Source organism: Akebia trifoliata, chromosome 10 (assembly GCF_017979445.1).
Source record: "Akebia trifoliata isolate Shusen 1 chromosome 10, ASM1797944v1, whole genome shotgun sequence".
Lineage (NCBI taxonomy): Eukaryota > Viridiplantae > Streptophyta > Magnoliopsida > Ranunculales > Lardizabalaceae > Akebia > Akebia trifoliata.
The window spans coordinates 18,006,790-18,029,543 of NC_141384.1; the positions used below are offsets into that span (position 1 = coordinate 18,006,790).

The window sequence follows — 22,754 nt, forward strand, 5'->3', positions numbered from 1 at the left end:
ATCTCTATGATTAGAAGATCATCCTCCCCAAAAATCAGCCCATTCCGAAATGTTTAGCCCCATGTTTACAAGTTGAAAAATCGTGGACCGTCCATTTTTTGTAAATCATTTTTGATGGGGTTAGAAGTTTTGGAATGAGCTGATTTTTGGTGAGGATGATCTCCTCACCATAGAGATCATCCTCACCAAAAATCAGCCCATTCCGAAACTTCTAACCCATGTAAGACAAAACGCGTTTGTTAAAGTGTGTGGTAAAACTTAGGGTGCCGAACGGGACCCATATATATATATTGTTCAAGATCCCTTAGACTCCTAAGAATGACTCAAGAAAAAAAAAACACAAATGACTCATGAAAAAAACACAATTAAATATATCGGAGATTTGTGTCATAAGATACTCGTAAATCTCAACTATTGGATTTTGTGTTTAAAGGGTTGGGATTATGTGTTTTTTTCATGAGTCGTTCTTAGGAGTCAACAGATCCCAAACCTATTATATATATTGTTCAATGACCCAGCACATAATTAGCGTATCTTCTGTCATCTTAAATTGGCACATGTATTTCTTTAATTTTAATCCAAGTATGATACAACACCTCCCATTCAGAGGAGGAAACACCTTTCTGCAAATCTATTTCACTATTCAGTATAACTGTCCCACCAATTTTAAAGTCAAAAGTCAGCGAAAATTAGTAAAACTTGCAGAGGCCGGATACTTCATTCAGCTTGATCTCAATATAAGTTATTGATGAGGGAAAACGAAATAGAAAAAGAACAGTAACACAACTCAATTACCACTCATCACTCAATCATCCAAAATAATGACTCCAGCTTCCGTCTTGTCATCAGCATCGTCCTTTGCCTCCATCATTTCCACATCAACCGCACCTTTTGGTGTGCATTTGTTTGGTGCAGCATCGGTATCCGCATCATCATTTTCCTTTGCCTCCATCATTACGACATCTGCTGTTCCTTTTGGTGAGGAAGTAGACTCCCCATGAGGTGCTGATGGATCGACAGACAAAGGTGAATCTTCTTTGATTTCAGTGACCTTGGGCAGAGAATCCAGCATTCTTCCAGATTTAGGATCATCCACACTTATGTCTGATGGCAAGCTAGGTCCTGCAGGCTTGCTATGTTCTTCAGGCTGTGCTGGTAGGTCTGAATTTGCATTTAACTCCTCTGAAGTAACGGAACTCTGGTTCACCGCAGCAAGAATCCGGTGTATCTCTTCATAAATGGTTTCAAGTGGACGAAGATTTCTTCCAATTCTATAACCTGTAGGTTTGTTGCTAGTGCTTGTCTGGAATGGTTCTTGGATGTTATCTATGACTACTCTGCACATCTGAACAAATATAAAATTAACCATAAAATTGAATTCATGACCATACAGTAAGAGCTCAGTTAACCTTCAAATTGATATTACCATTTATACTTTTACCTCGTTATAGAGCCGGGCCATATCTAAGCGATCTGATTTGTCATCACAGGCGGCTGCTGATATTTCTTCTGAAGCTGTAATAAAAACAGGTTTCTACGTCAAGCTTTGATTTCATAAAAACAATCACTTTGAATTGGCAAGATGTGCTTGTGGAAATAATTGTTTGTACACTAGAATCAGTCAAATCATTTTATATCAATTCATAGTGCATAATGAGATTTTGAATTACTAAGGTGAACTAATTTTGGTGTTAGTTTGTTGAGAATATAATCACAAAATAAAAACTTATCGTGTTTTAATTTCTATGACAAAATCACTATTTTTTTAATTTTTTTATTCATACGACAAAGTCATTTATGAGAATAACGAATGATACAACAGGGAAAAGTAGCACCATATCACACAAGTTTCCATTACTATTTTCTCAAGGTAACAAGATCAGCATACTAAAGAATCAGGGTACACCCTGGAACAAAAATTTAAGCAATGAAGATGAATCCAGAAATCACTCAACCACCACATACTCAAGAAATTGAGATAAAAAACAAACATCTTGATGCACATATTCAGAGTTTAATCGAATAACCTAGAAGGATTTGTCAAGAAAAAAAAAACACCTCCCACGGGCTTACCAATTGGTTCGATGAAAGGTAACTGGTCATTCTTTTGGACATCATCCTCCAAGGTAGTAGGACTTTCTACACCTATAACCTTCGTTTCAATTTCAGGCTCTCCATTTGCTGTCTCACTTGGTTTTACGTCGCCCTGTAATCATCCCAAAGAAACTTGTATGAGTACCAAAAAGATAAATGGCATGGATCCATACCCATTCTTCATAATTTCAAACTTTAAAATAAACAGTTAACAAGGAAATAAATTGACTAAGGCTACTTAATAGTTACCAAACCCATCACGTAGAATAAAAAGAATGCAGTAAGAAAAAATCAGTATATATAGGGTCGGTTTCCAATGACTCATGAGAAAGCACATGATCCCAACTGTGCAAACATGAAATCCAATGGTTGGGATTTATATGTATCCTGATTACACACATCTCGGGGATACTTCTCCCGAGGATAAATCTCCACCCATGGATTGCATTTTTACATAGTTGGAAGCATGCGTTTTCTCCATGAGACATTCTTAATCATGATTTCGAATCTCGGTTTGACATACTATCTCGTTCATTGATGAGACCAACTTATCTTGGGATGAATCATCTCATCTCTAATGAGATCAACTGTTACTCGATTTAATATTTATTAATATACATTTATATGCAAATAATTATAAACGTTTATTTTTAAATAAGGTAGATTAGAAAATGCTTAGTCACAAGCTCAGAATTTTATTTAAACAATATACATTAAAATTATAAAACTTTAATTATTCTAATCAAACATACAAAATCCCATTTGACTCCAACGTGATTTTCAAAATACATCCGGAGTCATCTCAGTTGTCAAACAAGACAACGTGCGAGACCATTAACCTTGAATATCTGTCTTGTTCATAAACGATATCAAGATGACTCGGGATACTTTAGTACAATTACAGTTTTAAGGGCTGATTAGAAGTTTCAGAATGGGCTGATTTTTGGTAAGGATGATCTCCTCACGAAAAATCAGCCCATTCCGATACTTCTAACCCATATATTGAAAAGTGTTTGGTTTTGTATATGGCCCTTGAACCTGACCCTTTAATATATTATATTAAATTCATTAAATGGACTGTGCTTTGCTTCACATAAGCACGCTCCTCACCTAAATACTCATTTTATTCCACTGTTTTACAAGGTGTAATGTCTGTTCACCCCTTGATAACCCACCCTTAAAAAAAAATCACTACATTCATTTGAGGAACTTTTGTTCTACAAACAATTAAAAATGAAAGTGCAGCAAACATTTGCGATTTTGCAAGTGTTCTAAGCAGGTAATGCAATCAAATCTGGAAATTTAGACAATTTTGCGTGAAACTTCAAGATAAGTTGAAAGTTTAAGTTCGAAGAGAAAATTTTCTCTCGAATCTATTTTATTCAACTAAACTGATTTACAACTACATTCAATGGCTTATTTATAGGCAAAACAAAAAAATAACAGCCCAAGTGAATTGACAACAGTACCAACATTAAAGAGAAACTAACAAGACTAATTAACTTCAACAACTAAGGTGGTGTTTGATTCAGCTTCAAAATGCGGCTTTTTAGCGTCAAAGCGCATATTTGAGATGCGATGTGCGTTTGGTAACGCTACGAAAATCCGCGTTTCAAAGTTTTTAACGCAGATTTGTGTTTTTTACCGCAGTTTTGAAAAGCAGATGAAAGGGGCTTCGCACAACCACGTTTAAAAGCGACGAAGTGAAATGACGTAAATACCCTTCGTCATTTATAATATTTCCAATGAGTTTGCGATAAAACCTATCGTTCATCTTTATCATTTTGTCTGAACCTTCAATTTCGATAGCAACGATAACCCACCTCATTGACGACGACCAGCATTTTTCCGATTGAACCCATTGACGACGACGACGTTGTCTTCGTTCAATCGAAACCCATCAACGACGGCCAGCTCCAAGCCTTGAACTTGAACCATCGTTCAACCTAATCCCGATCAAGACGGCGACGACGATTGACGCCATTGACGACCCCGTTTGTGATCGACGACAACGACGCGAAGTCCGATCAAACTTAATCCCTCCATTTGACACCTTTTTCGATCAACGCCTTCAAATCCCTTCCCACAGCAGCTTTGTGAGCTCTCTCTCTCTCTCTCTCTCTCTCTCTCTCTCTCTCATCGATTTCAATTTCTGTGACTGATTCTTGACAAAATTGCAAAGGTTGGATTAATAAAAAAATTTCTGTTAGGGTTATTTCAAATTTCTTGGTAGATTTTATTAAAAAAAATAATAGAACTTGAACGAAAGGGCATTTATATCAATTTGTTAATCTTTTAAAGGAGACCAAGGTCAAGGGGTATGACATCAATTAGGGCATCTCAAATAAATATTCACCAAAAAATATTCACCATTGATCAGGTCAAGTTTCAAACAAAAAGATTTTAGAGAGATAAGGGATTAGTGTTGTTCCTAACGATCAATTTTGTAGGAAAATCTTAAGAAATATGTTTAGAGGTACATTAGATAGAATTGCTTATGAGATATTTTTTTCCCCTATAATTTACTATGATAAATTATAGGTTTTGTTGATGATTACTGCCTTATATTGTTGAATTTCTTGTTCTGATATGACATATTGGGAATTTGGAGACTAATTTGTGAAACCAAATGTGGAATTATTGTTTGTTATAAGAACAAATGGAGAATCGAAACATAAAAAATTATATTCTTGAACAGTTCTGATCCTAAATTTTTATTTGGATTTTGGCTTTCAATTGATTTGATTCCAAAGAGGCACAATTCTAGTAGGTTCAAATAAAAAAGAACAAACAAATCGGGGTTTCGGTTCTTGTTGGATTCTTATTAAATGGATGCCAATTGACATCCAAGGCCATTGGAAACTTCAATTATAATTGTTTTTATATAATTTATATATATATATATATATATATATATATATAGTGTAATTATATATTTATAGGGGTATTCTGATAATTTTGTATGCATTCTAGGCGCATTATCAACATTGCGTATTATGCAGGTATTTTGCTTATCAGGAAAATTTCATATGTCCATGTTTAAGAGGACATGCTGCCAAAATTTCGATAGAATTATAAATCTTTTATAATTTTTATAGAATTATAAATTTTTTACAATTTTTTTATAGAATTATAAACCTTTTAAAATTAAAAAAAAATTTATAATTTTTTTTATATAATTTTATTATATTGATATATATTTAGTGTAATTATATATTTATAGGGGTATTCTAATAATTTTTTATGCATTTTGGGGGCATTATCAACATTGCGTATTATGCAGGTATTTTGTTTATCAGGAAAATTTCATATGTCCATTTTTAAGAATGCTGTCGAAATTTCTATAGAATTATAAATTTTTTATAAAATTATAAGCTTTTTAAAATTAAAATAATTATTTTTATAAATTTTTAATATAAATTTATTATATTTATACATATTTAATGTAATTATATATTTATAAGGGTATTCTGGTAAATTTTTATGCATTCTAGGTGCACTATTAACCTTGAGGGTATTCTGGTCATTTTACCCTAATACTGCAGATTCTAGAAGCTGCATCAAACAATTATTACCAGATACTAGTAAACAGCACAGCACTTTTATAAAGCTCTATCCAACAAGCTTTTCAATGTTTCAGCTTCTGATAGCAGATTCTGATAGCAGAATTTGACAGCAGATTCTGGCTGTAGAATCAAACAGGGCCTAATTAATTAACTCCAACAAACAACTAACTAACTAACTTGAACTGAATCATTCGTCCATTCTTAAAAGAACTCGACCACTTAGACGACATAATAAGGCAGCAAATGTTGTAGATTAAACACATTAGATGTGTTTAAATGCGGAAGAAGCTCCACCCTACAAGCATTATCATTAATGCATTCCAAATCTTGCAAGGTCCCACTTTGCGAGATCTAAGTTTGGTGTATAAGCCACTCAGCTGCCTATCTATGCTTAGAACCACCCAAACCAAGTCACCTACTTAGTACACAACTCTCCTCTTGTGCAGATCAACAGCTTCCTTATATTTGTTGTTTGAACTCTCAATTTGGAATTTGATTTGTGCATGAAAATCCTTAATTAATGAAGTCATATCTTGCTCATAGATTTCATGCACAATCTTCATCATTTCTTCAACATCTTTGCTTGCTCTACCCAAGTTTGGTAAAGGAACCAAATCTCGTTGAGTTCTAGAAAGTCCCAATGCAAAGTCCATGCCAACATCAACCCACAAAAGGTTAGGAATCGGTAATGGCTTGTAAAGTCTCGTGTTTTGCATTTGATCCATTGAAGCTTGACAAATTTGACATCTCTCAACATACTGTGTTACATCCAACCGCAATTTTGGCCAAAAGAGGCCATTGTTTTGTCTTGCCCAAAGTGACCACCAAGTCCTCCATTCCACAATAATATCATTGCCGAATTGAGCAATCTAAAATACATAGTTGAGTTCTTTCGAACAAGAATCCATCATTCAATACATTGTCATCACACCCGAATCTTGCAGTTCTCCACAATTGGGCCAAAGTAGGCATTGTCTTCATACACATCCTTGAGCCAATCAAACCCAATAACTTCTAAAGCCAAGGTGTGCAAACAAGATGCAAATGTGGTGGAAATGTGTGCAATGTCATCATAGAAAGTGGGAGTGGCCAAAACCTTGTCAATAACAAGACTTTCACCTTCACCCGGATTGATAATTGCATCAAACACATCATAGTCTTCTTCATCATAAATAGGTAATCATTGTAATCCACATGTTCCCCACTTTCTTCACCTTCATCCGGTCTAGTAATTTCATCAAAGGTATCATGGTCAGTAGAAAAGATATCGGTTCTCAACAATCATCTTCATTTTCATGCTTGAGAGTAAGAAAAATCCTTCATCACACGTGCTAATCCCTTTTCTTCATCAATATCTCCACCAATATCCTCATTTAGAGGCTGATCATAGATGGGTAACTCTTCATTTGGTTGCGATTCCACCATTTCCTCAAATAAAAAAGGCCTTATTGTGAAAACCATTTGCCTTCCAACAATCTGAAGACTTGTGTACAGGCTCACCACATTTATAGCACTGGAAAGTGCCACCTTTGAACCGATTTCCAGCCCCAAATTGATTTTTATAGGGCTGATTAGGGGTAGTAAGAATAGACTTTGCTTGTTGTCTAACCCTGGAAGTATCACTCTTACTAATACTTGACGAGTTGCCAACCTTGGTATCAACTTGAAATGGTTGGCTGGCCCTAGAGTTACCTTGAGACTATTGTCCATACCTTGTTATACACCTACTTTGTTGTTTTTCCACCAACAAAGCTCGATTTATAGACCTCCGAAACAGTCCACAAATTTTGTGGACTAAGGATATCTTGAGTAGAAGACTTTAAGCCACTAAGATACCTTGCAACCATTTGTTCTTTGGTTTCATTCAAATCAACTTACTACGAATTGATAGAACTCCTCAGTGTATTCAGCCACACTCCCATGTTGTCGAAGATTGTGCAAGGCTTTATACATGGTTTGCTTGTAATTGAAAAGAAGAAATTGCTCCTTGAGCTTCTTCTTCATCTTGCACCAATCATTGATCTTCCTTTAACTTCCTCGAACTCGACTCACTTGAAATTGTTCCCATCATACAGAGGCCCTTCCCTTGAGCTTGATGACAATTAATTTCACCTTCCGTGATGCAATCAAATCTGGAAATTTAGACTAATTTGAGTGAAAACTTGAAGAGATGTTGAAAAGTTAAATTGGAAGAGAAAAATCTCTCTTGAAGCTATTTTATTCAACTAAAAACTTGTTTACAACTACATTTGATGGCCTATTTATAAGTTAAAACAGAAACATAACAGCCGAAATGACAATATTACCCTTACATGAATCCTAAAAGTAAAAAAGATAAAACTAAAGAGAAACTCACAACTAGCTAACTCCAACAATTAACTATTTTAGGTTGTTATTTAACCGAAATAACAAACAATTAACCAACTCCAACCACTAAATAACTTGGACTGCATCATTCTCCCATCCTTAAAAGAACTCGACCACGAGTTAGGCGACATGATAAGGCAGCAAATGTTGTACATTAAACACATTAGATATATTCAAATGTGGAGGAAGTTCCACCCTGTAGCTTTATCATTGATGCACTCCAATAGCTTGCAAGACCCCACTTTCTGAGCTTTAAGTTTGGTGTATAAGTCATCCGGCTGCCCATCTTTGCTTCAAACCACCCAAACCAAGTCGCCTACATTGTACACAACTCTCCCCTTATGAAGATCAACGGCTTCCTTATATTTTTTTGTTCAAACTCTCAATTTGGAATTTGATTTGTACATGAAGATCATTCATAAATGCTGCCATATCATCAGCCCTAGCATTTGTCCTTTTCTTAGTAGGGAAAGGAATCAAATTAACAACACTAGAGGGCTTGAAACCATACACCACTTCAAAAGGATAAGTATTAGTAGTTCGGTTCCTTAAAGAGTTGTAAGCAAATTCAGCCAAAGGAAGAACATTATCCCAACCCTTGATATGCTCCCCAACTAGACATGAGCATAGACCTAGAGTTTTTAATGTTTCATATTAAAATAATACCTACCTTCTATCTAGATGAATCAGATATTATTGTTAATATAACCATAATGGTTAATAGGAAAAAAACAAAATAATGCATTAAGGGAAAAGTAGAATGTGTAACTCACCAAATGTATCAATAGAAAATTATGTATAATAGAACATTCTATAATAGCAGCTAAAGATCAATTCAGTATGGAGAAATGACCATAGAAGAATACAAAAGTACGAATCAAACAGCATAATTGGGATGTGTAATTCTTAAGACAAGAAACAGGAAACCAAGCAAGCGAGCATACTTCAATGATCAAAGCAATAAAAGCCATATGAAAAAAAAATATTGGTCGTTGGAAGAATGTGTAAATCAACTTACAAAGAATTCTTTCTGGTACTCCGCATTAAGTGCTTTCTCCAAGAGAAGCACCCTTTTTTTAATAAATTCAACCAGCCTTCTCTGCATCTCTCTGAAATGGTATAATGAAGGGGGATGATCCTGATATAATTGGGCACGGTTTGCATTTTCTGTGGCACCCTGTGCAACATCACATCCAGAATCATTTCCACCACCAGATCCCTTTAATTGGTTGTTGGATGTTCCGTCAGGGTTGACCATACTTGTGCCATCATGCATTTGAGCGCCTCCAAAGAAAGAATCCCTAGTAAGGTTCTGCTCCTGACAAATGACCTCTTGAATATGTAAATCCTTATCTTCAACAATTGCTTGCCATCTTCCATATCCATGCCTTCAGATTAAGAAAAAAAAAACAATAAAAACTACTGCTAGTGCATGGTAGAAACAACAGGATAATAGGAGATGATTGTAACATGAGATATTGGATGATATGTATCCTTTTAGTCAGGATGCAATGATTTTAGGGCTCCAAAGCAACATATTACTAAATAAGATACACTAGTTTTCAAATAAAAAATGATGGGGCATTTGTTCCAAAATATATGGAAACGAAACCATAATCATTATGTTAGGTGGATTTTACGAGGGGAAGTAGATCCAGAGCATGGTGTCACGGACCTGCAACAGCCTCAAGTTTCTGTCTTCCAACAGGTCTGTGGAAGTTTGAAACATCCAGAAGAGCTGGAAATTGCCAAAGAGTGCTAATATAATATTGTAAGTCTACTAAGTTCCGATGATATACCATAATTATTGCATATAGTCATGAATTATATATTGTAGAGTTCCTAGGAAAGTTCTAGAGTAACAGAATTTGGTAGATTCTTTTACAAAGTTCTGCAAGGGTTGAATACTACAACATAGTTACATCCATTTCTCATCCCTAAGTCTATTGGCGCGGGGGGGGTTGTGATCATGCTTGTATTCATCCTCTCATAGTAGTATGGAATAATACGTTTATCTTCTATCAATTCTTTGAGTGGTGAGTGAGTGCCATGGAAATTTGAAGTGAAAGCTGCAACTCATTGGGGGAAGCTAACTTGGCTACTAGGAGACTTAGCTCAAGTGTCACAAAGGTATTAAGCTTGGTGAGGCTAGGTTAGTGACAATGGAGTCAACTTATAGGATTTAGTGGGGACATTCAAATTTTTTAAAGAACTATTCATGGGGTTTTTTTTTAAAGAATAATTCATTGATTTTCAGATGGATTCTTCTGTTGATTTTTGTTCCTAATGCAACTAGTTTAGAAGAGCATTCAACCGCTGGAAGCCCTTGGTTAATAGTTAGTTCTAATTTAAAACCTATTTCATTTAACATTCTTCTTCAGTATACTTTTTCACCTTCAAACCCAAAAAAGCTCAATGAAGTGCTAACTATAAAAAATTCAAATATAAGAAGAAACCGAATCAACCTTAGCCCATAATCTCCAACTTTCACGGTTAGCTGAATGATATTTTGTGATATAATCCGATCGATAGAATGCAGCTTACAAGAGATCGGTCAGTGCTCCAATTCCGATTGATCGGTTGGATATTTCTGATCGTTTGAACACCTTTTTTGATCAATCATGTTATGTGAGTTTTGCTAATTCGAACTTTCCTGTTTCAATCGAACTTGTTATAACTTGCATCTCTTATAAGCTTTGGAGTTTTAACTAGATCTTTGAAGACTCTCAGAACCCTAGCATATATCCTTATACCGAGAGAGAGATCTAACCTCACAGCTTGAATTTCATCTCTCCAAGAGTGAAAAATTATATAATGTCTCGGAGATTTGAATCAATCAACCAGAGTGAACCAACTTTCAAATCCAAAGTTTTTGTTTTGATAAGTAGAACCATTTTATTGAAATAAAAGCGGCCGGTTGAGGTAACCGGCCATAGAAGAAGAGTCGAGTTACAAAATACAGAAAATTAAAAAAGTACACAGTTAACTAGCACATAGGGATTCCCATTTAAATACAAAATCATCAAACAAAACCCCCTTTAAGTCCGAATCTAGTTTACTCCATAAAAATAACCATACCAACACCTCCAAAATGATTTCTTGAAGGTCCAACACATGCCCATTAAACACTCTCTGATACTTTCCCTCCACGTAACCCAACATATTGCAAAAGGGGCGACGGACCATCGGTACCTCTATCTACCCAAAAAACGTTATGGTTCCATTCTTGTAATAGCGACGCTACCGAGTTTGGAAACACCCATTAGCAATTGAAGAGACTCAAGAAATGGACCCTAATTTTTCGAGCAAATGGGCAATGAATCAAAATGTGGAAAATTGACTCCCCATCCCCTCTACACGAAACGAATATTTGGCCTAACAAAACCCATTTTCATAAGATTGTCAAAAGAAAAGATTTTCCTTAAAGAAACCTTTGAGGGCACTTTATGACCCCACATGGGGCCAATAGGGAAGGAAACTAACCCTTGTGGAACTAGTGAAGCGCAGAATGAGCTTACCGAAAAATTATTGTCCCTTGTACATGTCCATACCCTCTAATAAGACCCCAACAACTCCACAGTGGTTTGTTCCAGTTTGAAGATCAATTCTGCAAACTCCTAAATCTCTCAACCATTAAAACCCCTTCTAAAGCCAAAATCCCAACAGTACCTTAACCCAGAGTGGTTCAAGAAGTCAACAATCGAATTTTCTTTTTTCAAGGAGAGTGCATAAAGGTTCGGGAATTGAGTGGATAATGGGGAGCTACCACACCAAATATCTTCCCAAAAGTGAATTCTCTCCCCATTCCCACACTTAAAAACCAGCAACTCCCTAAACTTCAAGTTGACGCTCATGATTCCCCTCCATAAACTACACCCAAAGGGTGTCTTGACCTCTTCAAATCCAAAGTCTTAGACACAAATATTAAATGTACCAATAGCTATTGATCATGCTTGTTTTACCATTTACAAAAGTATTAGTGTGTGGTAGAGGTGTAAACGGGTGGCTTTTGATGTACCTAGAACTGGAACTATAGTTTAGGTTTTTGTCGATTCCTATTCTAGATATAAAATAAGTGGAACCAGAACCGAAACCGTCCAACCATGGGTACCCATCAATTCTAGTTCTCAAGAACTGAATTGAGGCAAAGAATAACCTCAGAGTAATAGTGAATTCCATCTTCTTTACAAGTAAGTTTTTTCCAGCACGAAATAAGTGAAAATGCCTTCAATGAATTATTAATCTTTTTTTACCTTTCAAGGCTGAAACAAATTATTTATAAAACTTCAACATACTTACGATTTGTTTTTGTAAAGATGAGTTAACGTTTTGTTAATAGATTAAAACCCATCTTGTTTACAATAATAAACTTCTTAAAGAGAAGAGCCACTTTAAGCTCAAATATATAGTAAATGGAAACATGAAGAACTTTGTGTAAGATCTATCAACCTTAGCAGGTAGGGAAGCCTTCAACCATCTACAATATATAAAAAAATTGACATAACAAATCGGTTCCAAATACCCATTAGTCCCGCCAGATAAACCCAAATCAGCTCTGGTTCTAATTGGTTCAATTCCTTTTATACTCGACTCTAACCAAGTATAGAAAAAAGATATCCAAAGCTAGAGTTTTTTATTCCAAGTTCAGTTCAGTTTCAGTTTGTTCTTGTTTAGAAGAGAAAGAGAGATTTAGAGAAGCAGTGAGAGAGACTCAATAGAAAAACTTATTCTATGAGCCTTTTCTCTTATATTTATATAAGAGAATTAGAACTACACTAAGTGGGAAGTGTGGAAGTGGAAAAACCCAATTTGCCCCCACATGTCCTATACATACCAATAACACTCCCTCTCAAGTTGGAAAGTCCAACTTGGAACAAAAAAATTAAAGGAAATAAACTAAAGAAACTACAGAAAATAAAGTACTATAGAAAAAAAATTCACACTTCCCCTCAAGTTGGAACATAAATATCAAGTAAATCCAGCTTAGAGAAAATAAGACTGAGGCGACTATAGTTAAGTGCCTCAGTGAACATATCTGTCAATTGATCTTCAAACTTCATGAACAGTGTACTAATTTCCCCACATAAAACCTTGTCTTTGATAAAGTGACAATTTGTCTCAATGTGCTTTGTTCGCTCATGAAACACTGAATTGGAAGCAATATGTATTGTAACTTGATTATCACAATATAATCACATAGGAGTAACTATCTTAACATCCAATTCTCCGAGAAAATTCTTAACCCATGTCAGTTCATATGTCATAAGAGCCATTGCTCTATATTCCGCCTCTGCACTAGACCTTGCAACCACATTTTGCTTCTTACTTCTCCAAGAAACCAAGTTTCCTCCCAAGAAAGTGCAATAACTAGATATAGAACTCCTATCAGATGGAGAACATGCACAGTCAGCATCACTATACCCCGCTAAGTCCAAATGATCTTTGGACTCATACCACAAACCACGTCTCGGAGATCGTTTAAAAAATCGAAGGATCCGAACAACAGCTTCTCAATGTGGAACCCTTGGTGTTTCCATAAACTGACCCACTACACTTACGACAAAAAAAAATATCTAGACGAGTGATAGTCAAATAATTGAGTTTACCGACTAGACTTCTATATTTTCCTAGATCATCAAACAACTCTCCACGGTCAACTATCAACTTTGAATTAGGATCCATTGGGGTGTCCATAGGTTTACTTCCTAAGATACATGTCTCATTAAGCAAATCAAGAACATACTTTCTTTCAGCTAGGTGAATACCTTTCTTAGATCTCGCAACTTCTATCTCTAAGAATTAACAAAACTTGCCAAGATCTTTTATCTGAAACTGTGTGTGAAGGAAGGCTTTCAGTTCCTCTATTCCATTAGTGTCATCACCTGCGATGAGTATATCATCAACATAAACTACCAAAATGATAGTCCCTGAAGAATTGAAGCAAACAAACACCGAATCATCTATCTGACGTTGTTTCAACCTAAATTGAACTACTAGCTCGTTGAATCTCCTAAACCAAGCTCCTGGAGACTTTTAGGCCATAAATGGCCTTTTTTCAACTTACACACCATGTCAGACTCTCCCTAAGCAACAAAACCAGGAGGTTGCTCAATGTACACGTCCTCCTCCAAATCACCATTCAAAAATGCATTCTTAACATTCAGCTAACATAAAGGCCACTGAAAGTGGGTAGCAAGAGAGATGACAATACGAACAAAAGTCATTTTTGCTACAAGAGAAAAAAATTTGAGTAGTCCACACCATAAGTCTGAGTATAGCCTATGGTCACAAAGCGGGCCTTCAACCGCTCAATAGACCCATCAGGCAAATGCTTCACCACATACACCCAACGACAACCAACAGTGCGCATACCAGCGGATAAGGACAATAACTCCTAAGTATCATTGTGATGAAGAGCATCCATATAAACCGCCATAGCATGTCTCCAACCTGAATGAGACAAACATCATGTACATTACTAGGAATAGACACAAAAGAAAGAGTAGAAACGAGACCACGATACGAAGTAAACAGATTAGATAAATAAACAAACTTAAAAATGGGATGCTTAGAGGAGGATGGGGATAAGAAGTTGTCAATTGCTTTCTGCGAACATAAGGAAGCGGAAATGGACCATTGGTAGATAAATCAATCACAGGAAAAGAAAGAGCAAAGAAAAGATCATCATACTGTACTGGATATGTAAAATATGATATAGAATCAAAAAATGTAACATCTGCATTGACATAAACACGACGAACTGAAGGATCATAGCAACGATAACCTTTCTGGGTACGAGAGTATCCCAGAAATACATACTTCACTGAACGTGGATCAAACTTATCAAAACCAAGAGACGACTGGTGAATAAACAAGACAAAACTAAAGATCCGTGGAGGTAAGAAAACAGACATAAACATATGATTAATCAAATAACATGTAAGAATCGCATCCCCCCCCCTGCGCGTAAGGTTTGAGAACTTGCATCTAAAACACCAGAGAACGTGCAACTTCAAGAAGGTGCTGATTTTTATGTTCAGTAACACCATTTTGTAGAGGGGTGCGTGTACAAGAAGTTTGATGAATAATACCAAAGGTTGAAAGATAGTATTCAAAGGTTCAGAATCATATTCTTTAGCATTATCACTACGAAACAACTTAATTTGCGCACCAAACTAAGTTGGAATTTTAGTATGAAACAATTTAACAATAGAAAAATAACTCAAAATTAACAAAATACTGAAACCCACAACAGGAAACAATCCTAATCCTATAAGGAGCCCAAATATCATAATGAACTAGATAAAACTGACTCGATACTCTAATAATAGACTTTGATGGATAAGAAACACAATGATGTTTAGCTAACTAACATGACTCACAATCTAAAATAGAAATACGACTCAAAGTGGGAAACATCTTTTTTAAATAACGAAGTAAAGGATGACGAAGTCAACAATGCCATTGTTGTAGAGTGATTGTGGCATGAAGAGTAGGCAAACCTCCACCACCATCCAAATAGTAGAAACCTCCAGATTCATATCCCCCACCAATCGTCATATTCGTCTTTAGATCCTGAAAAACACAATATGAGGGGTAAAACATCACGAAACAATGAAGAGATTGAGTTAACTTACTGATGGATATTAAACTGAAAGGAAATTTAGGAACATATAATACAGAAGATAAAGAAAGAGTAGAACAAGGAACGACAGTTCCAATACCAGAAACCTTAGAAGTAGTACCATCAGCAAGAGTAACAAACTAAGACGAAGAGGAAGAATGTTGAATAGATGAAAACACACCTGATGACCAAGTCAAGTAATCTGACGCCCCTGAATCAATGACCCAAGGGGATGAAAATGAAGCAAGACAGGATATCCTGAGTAAGCTAGAGTCGTAGTCTTGGAGGACGTGACACCAAGTTGAGGAGGATAAAGTAACTTGGAATACTTATCACGAGAGATAATAATCATATCTGCATGGGAAGCCACTTGACTCAGATCAACAAAACCACCACCATTAATGCCATTAGAAATAGCATGATTTGCCCAATTTGTTGGCTAACCATGTAAATTTCAACAGAAATTCACAGAGTGACCATCAAGTTCACAATGGGTACACTTCCTAGGTGCACCACGACCAAGACCCCCACTAGAATCACGACTCCCTCCACGGCCTCCACCATGGTTACCACGATACCCACGACCGCCACAACGGCCACAACCACGATCTGTACTTCCAGAAACAGTCAATGTCGATCAGTCAAATTCAAACACCAATGATGTAGTACCAGAACTACCAGCAGAAGCTCTCTGAAGGCAAGAAAAAACTTTAGTAAGTGAAGGCAATTTTTTTACTGGTTCAAATCTGAGATTTAAAAGAATTATACTCAGATTTCAAACCAGAAAGAAAGCGAACAACATCCATCTCTTCCCGCTGTCGACGTAGTACGGACAAATCAATAGTAAAGGGTTGATATACATTGAGCTCGTTCCGTATATTTTGTAGGCGAGAGTAATATGCTGGTAAACTTTGGTCACCTTGCTAAACAGAAAAGAATTATTCAGCCAACTGATAAATCCGAGAAATATTATTTTCTCCAAAAAACATCTTGCCAACCTGAATCCAAATCTAATTAGCAGAAGATAGGAACATCAAGTTGACACCAATGGTGAAATCCATACAATTTCACAATGTCATAATCTGAGCATTTTTCTGAACCCACTCAAAGTAGTGAGGATCGTCAATCTTAGGTGGATCATCTTGCAGATACTTCAACTTTTCCTTGGCAGTAAGGAATACCTCAACAGATTTCAACCAAGGGATAAAATTATTTCCATTTAATTTGATCGAGGTCTATTGAAGATTAAAGAACTCAAGAGGAGATAAAACGTTGGACTTCATCTCCATCAAAAATCACTCCATAGTAAACAGATCACACCAAATAAACCATATTTGATATACCAATCAGATCTGTTTTTTAAATAGTAGATATGATTCACAAACCTGATCGCAATAACCAAATCTGATCGAATATGGTCTATGTACTTACAAATCAAATCACAGATGACTAAAGTCCCCACCCTCCTTTTTTTTTTGAAAAATCGCAGATATTCGAAAAGTAGATTTAAACCTCCTAGGGAAAAACACACCACCAAACTACAAAACACCAACTTCAAATATACTCACATATTGTGAGTATTCACCAACTAGAAGATTAAAACCCAAGGTTGTAATCAAAAGCCTATGATTTTAATACCAAATAGATCAAAGAAGAAGAAGAAAGGGAAATAGGAAGAGAAGAGTAGGTTCTCAAACTTCAAGATCTAAACCTTGCTCTGATACCATGTTATTGCTTAGAAGAGAAAGAGAGATTTAGAGAAGCATTGAGAGAGACTCAATAGAAAAACTTATTCTATGAACCTCCTCTCTTATATTTATATAAGAGAATTAGGGTTACACTAAGTGGAACGTGTGGAACTCAAAAAGACCAATTTGCCCCCACACGTCCTATACATACCAATAACACAATTAAATGAGTATGCATTAACACCCTTACTCGTCCCTGTTTGTTTTTCCAAGATTTCCATGATATTTCATAGTTTCCAAAAACAAATGGAGGTCTGCACCATACATGAGATATTCATTTATAAAAAGACTAAAATACATTGAAATCAAAATTTTGAAATATTGCCTAACATCTGTTTTGTCTCAATAAATAATATATTGAACTTAATTAGATATATTATGTAATGCAAACAATTACTAACTAGGACAAAGAAAGTGCAGGCAATGTCTACTTCAAATAAGAACCCAAAGTTTAAAAATAAGGGAAACATACTTTAAAACCGCATGGAGCAATGCTAAATCATGTTCCTCCTTCCATGATCTTCCACTCTTCAACCCTGGGAAACGCGCTACAATGTCTTCTGAAAAAAGGACAGTACCAGGTTTTTCTGACTGAAGCTTCACCTATTACGATCCAAAAATTAGTAACTTGTAGCTTTCCATACCCAACGTGATACAACTACAAATTTGAAAGATGAAATGAAAAGATAAAATAAAATAATGAGGAAGACCAAGAAAGATGTGGATTGAGGTAGTGGGAGCAAATATTAATATGCTTGAAATAACAAAAGAAGTGGGTTTAGACGGAATTGAATGGAGGAACAAGATCTGTTTAACCTAATGCAAGTATTAAGGACAAGGCAATGATTATGGTAACGTTGATTTGATACAATTTCTACACTCAAGAGTCAAGAGGAGGCGATGGTTTGTTACTGGAAAGCCAATAGTTACTCTGCTTTTTTTTTAATTGCTAAGTTCAGAGCTACTCAACTACTCAATTCCACCATTTGTAGCTTGTGAATCAATTAACAAGTGTACGCCATAAAGTGAAAGGTCAATGTAAATCATGTATAAGGTAATGTCGAAGTTTGAGAATCATGTACAAAGTAATGTTGGAAGTTAGACCCTCCCTCACATCTTACATTCTTAGGCTGCATTTGACTAACAGGAACTGCACTTCAAGTGGAAAATCAATTTCCAGGATATGGGTTTTCTGTGGAGTTGTTTAACAGAATATGTTTCCTTGCAATTTGGTTGAACCCACCCCCAGAAACAAAATCCAAATAATAACATAAATTTTGCCTAGTCTATAAGAGATATGGGAGAGTAATAAATAAGGAAAGAGAGAGTTTTCTATAAATATAACAAATTTTATTTAAAGGAAGACAAAAGAGAAAATACAAACACTCTGGAGATTGAGAAAACCTATTAAAGCAAGAAAACAAGAAAAGAGACAAAACCAGAGCAACCGTTACTATAAATCAATAATCAAACCCCATTTGAAATTTTCGTTAAAGATTATTCCCCTACACTCCTTCACTAGTGGAGCAAAAAGGCTTTGATGTTGAGTATTTTATTATCGAAATCTTCATTGATTTCAAACACCCTAAAGTTTTTTTTTTCCTTCTGAGAGTCCTACCATTTTATCAATCATTTTTGTAATTAAAGAGGATTTTTTTTATTTATTTACCATGCTAGGGTTTTGCTAGAGAAAGAGAGACAATACATTTCCCCATGGATTTTATAGAGAATGGGGGCTTTCTATTATTCTAGAATGTCAACAAGATTAGAGTCAGAAACCTTCACACTTAAACCTCACCAAGAAAAAGCAGTGTGAGAGACGTTAATGGAATGTATGATTATAAATGATCCAGCATGTTCATCAACAATCCAAGGGGGGATGTCCGCATTTCGACATGGTTGTGAGTGACAAACAAGGGTAATGGATAGACTCATAACCTTCAAAATCCATGAAGAAAATGAAACAATAAATGATGGAGAACGATTGCATTTTATTTTGAAGGAAATTGTTTCCATAACGTTGTCCAATTTGAGAAAAAAAAAAGCTTTTACAATCAGCCCTTTTTCCATGTCGGTCAAACAAGAAGAAATGTCATTTATCCTGAAAAACATTTACACGCACATCCACTTCTTGCATAGCGTAAATCAGTTAGCATGAAACTTGACTCATTCTTATTGGATTAAATCAAAAGTGTCAAATCAAGGAATGTGAATTGCTGGAGAAAGTTCATGTCTAAATGTGATGCTTAAAGGCCCCGTGAAATTCCACATAAATTGCTATAAGGTATACATGCCACATTGAGACCATGCAGATTTAATAAAAATATCTACATAAAGGGTATAACGTACATGCCAATTAGAATATTAGTGCCATGACAATTTTATTTCAAAACAAAAACATTGCATGATTAACCTTGTGTGGTAACATACCTTGTCTCTTATCAGAAGCAAAACTGCAATCCGGACAAGAACATCATGTATCCTAAGACCTTCTTTTGGCACACCATCTATGGCATAAAATATAATAATAGAAGATATTAGTAATGGATTAACAATGCCAGAAATTTTAAAATACAGTACAGTTAAGGGTACAAGTATAAAAAATAAAATAAAAACCAGAGAATCTACAAAATATCAGTGTTAAAAGGAAAAAAATCACCTGTAAAGGAAGGGGAGTCGGTTATATCTTCAGCAATGTGAGACAAGAAGAGAATACCATATCTAAAAAAGGATGACAGGAAGTCAAAAACACCAAAACACCACACGACTTTTCTCTAGAATGAAGAAAGGTCTCTCATCAATAATTAATTTAGAGCTAAAATCAAACTTATTAAAACAATGCACAAAATAAAAAAGTACAATGTAAACATTAAAAAACTTGAAGAACTGAATGATGGCATGTGGGTTTATCAGTTGGAACGTGTTCCGACTAATATAAACTTTCCAATGATTAAATAAAATACCATAACAGAAGATGGTAACTTACGAATAACCTTGTCAATATTCAAAATGAGTTGATCCACGTATACACCATGTGGACTGACCATACATGAGGTGGAAAAAACATAGTCAAGTGGGGGGACAAAGTGACCATAGGTTTGGAGGCCAAGAGATCGTTATGACCCGCGTAATCGCAAATTCTACCATTTTATCTCAGAAATTCATCACCTTATGAGTCATTAGAGAGGGACATTTTAGTAACTTAACGTTTGTCTATAAAAGAGAGCTTTAGAGCATCAGACAGAGGGCTCTCTATCTCTCGTCCATAGGCACCGTCCACCTACGTCGTTCATAGGCATCGTCCACCTACGCCATCAATGTCATCTAGGTGAAGTAAGGCACCAAGTGGGAGTGGTCCCCCCCTTACCCCCGCAATATACTCATGGGGAATACTGTTATAGGGACGAATTTCAAGCAAATAAACCTAATCTGCAATTTTCTTCATTAATGTATTTTTACTCCATTACATTTTGGCAACTCAGCTGGGGACCGCAAACCGGTGATTGCGAGATAAAAGGATGAGCACTAGAGAAAAATATAGGAATGCATCTTTTCCTAGACTTTTATGGCATTTTGACCACGAACTTATGGTCACTAAGCATTTATGGCGGATGCTACTTTGCCCTGGAAACATACGGTCACATTCAATCAATATATCATCTATAAAGCCTTACAAAGCGAAAAGAAATCAATTTTTTTTATTAGTAAAGATAATTTTATTAAAAGAAGCCAATGAGGGGGTCGAGGGGACCAACCCAAAACAAAGAAAAGAAATCAATTTTTACTGCACGCTATTCAATGCAACTACAACTATTTCAAGGGGAAAGTGCTCTCATCCCGACAACCGCGGGATTAGAGCAAAGGCGCCACTCCCTATCTTATAGCCAGTACTAGGGCAATGAACCCACACCTCTTTCTTCACCGTTAACGGTGCTGATCGCTTTGTTAATTGCATTGTGCGACGGTACCATGTTTAGGGTTTGCATCTCAATCTATTAGGTGATGGCGTAGGTTTAATCTACCGCACCAAATCCTTACTGGTTCATCAATCGAAGTATGGCGATTGCACCATAAGCTTTTTTACCACTTTTGGACTTTGGACGACATTACTTCGTTTCGGTGACGGAGCCATGAGTTGCTAGTAATGTGAGGCGTGCGTGCAAAACATTAATAAGAAACAATATAAGAGTGCATATAAGATCTACACCTATTAAAAAAGATGCCTTGCTGTTCTAAATATGACTTGACAGCTGTCACACCATCTTACACATTAGATCGATACACATCCAAGCACCGATCAAAAGAAAAATCCATACACATCCAAATGCATGTAGCTTTCACTACTAAATCTTATTTCATACATTTAGCTATTGTCAAAAAACTATTTAAAGAACGAAAAATTTAATAGCTATGTAAAGAAAACCATGTAAACTAATATAGATAAAATAAATAAAGTGAATAAAGGTTAATTGCATACTCTTTAATTTCCTCGTAGGTCTTCTGCTTCAACCGAGGAGTAAACTCAATCCAATCAAAACCACCTACTCCAAACCTGTAAAATAGACAAGAATTTAATTGATGGCAAAACAAAACATCACCTATTGGAGAGAGAGAGAGAGAATACCAAATAGCTAACCTCATCAATATTTGGACAAATGCAGCCCTCTGATTTTGATTGAACCCAAGAACTCTAAACGATCTTCCTTCACCTTCCATTAGAGGAACTGGTTCCATACCATCCACTGTAAAAGTTCAATGGAAAATTATGCTATCATCAAAATATGCAAGCATTAATTTACTAACTACAACAATTTTTTTCCTCTTTTAAAAAAATATCAAAATAATATATAATAACAAGTCATGGGTAGGGAAAGATACCACGAGCTTTCTTCTTCGAAACAGGAGGCTTTCGCCCAGATGAAGCTCCGGATGGAATCATTTCAGCATCTATCCAGTCAGCTTCATTACTATCATCCTCACCATCAGAACTGACATCTTCCAAACCAGCAAGGTCATCTTCTTCAACAGATACCATCTGGAAAAAAAAAACACCGAACAAAGCAAAATAATGTAAATGAAAGCTTGACCTAATTTTGAAAAGAAAAACAGCATTCAAACAATGTACAATACCTTCAACCTATAGTGCAAAGAAAAGAAATTAAAAGATGATCTACCAGGTATCAAGAATAATGGAAATGCAGCAAAACAACATTTCCTCACAAATCCACAACAGGGATTGTTCTCAACCAAAGAGGCTCTGATCTCATCACAGAAGTGTGAAGCATGAATAAGACTATGATGAAGGAAAAAAACAATTAATATGCGAGGGTGCATAAAAATGGTTTATAATGTATT

At 35.7% G+C, this 22,754-nt stretch overlaps 1 protein-coding gene across 3 annotated transcripts in view; it reads right to left on the bottom strand.

The window, feature by feature from the left end:
• Nucleotides 1-545: 545 nt before the first annotated feature.
• The window catches only part of PKL (chromatin remodeling factor CHD3 (PICKLE)), a 72,432-nt gene continuing 50,223 nt past the window's right edge, over nucleotides 546-22,754 (bottom strand). For 2 of the 3 annotated variants that reach the window (XM_086454939.1, XM_086454938.1), the window contains exons 22-31: nucleotides 22,278-22,434; nucleotides 22,036-22,141; nucleotides 21,877-21,951; nucleotides 20,059-20,120; nucleotides 19,830-19,906; nucleotides 17,872-18,002; nucleotides 9,046-9,415; nucleotides 2,074-2,206; nucleotides 1,442-1,515; nucleotides 546-1,345 (exon numbers count right to left, since the gene is read on the bottom strand). In XM_086454939.1, coding sequence (XP_086311065.1) covers nucleotides 806-1,345; nucleotides 1,442-1,515; nucleotides 2,074-2,206; nucleotides 9,046-9,415; nucleotides 17,872-18,002; nucleotides 19,830-19,906; nucleotides 20,059-20,120; nucleotides 21,877-21,951; nucleotides 22,036-22,141; nucleotides 22,278-22,434 — 1,725 coding nt within the window. In that variant the 3' untranslated portion in view covers nucleotides 546-805. Of the gene's footprint in view, nucleotides 1,346-1,441; nucleotides 1,516-2,073; nucleotides 2,207-9,045; nucleotides 9,416-15,533; nucleotides 15,603-17,871; nucleotides 18,003-19,829; nucleotides 19,907-20,058; nucleotides 20,121-21,876; nucleotides 21,952-22,035; nucleotides 22,142-22,277; nucleotides 22,435-22,754 lie in introns of those variants that run through there. The other variant, XM_086454940.1, reaches the window with a different exon arrangement.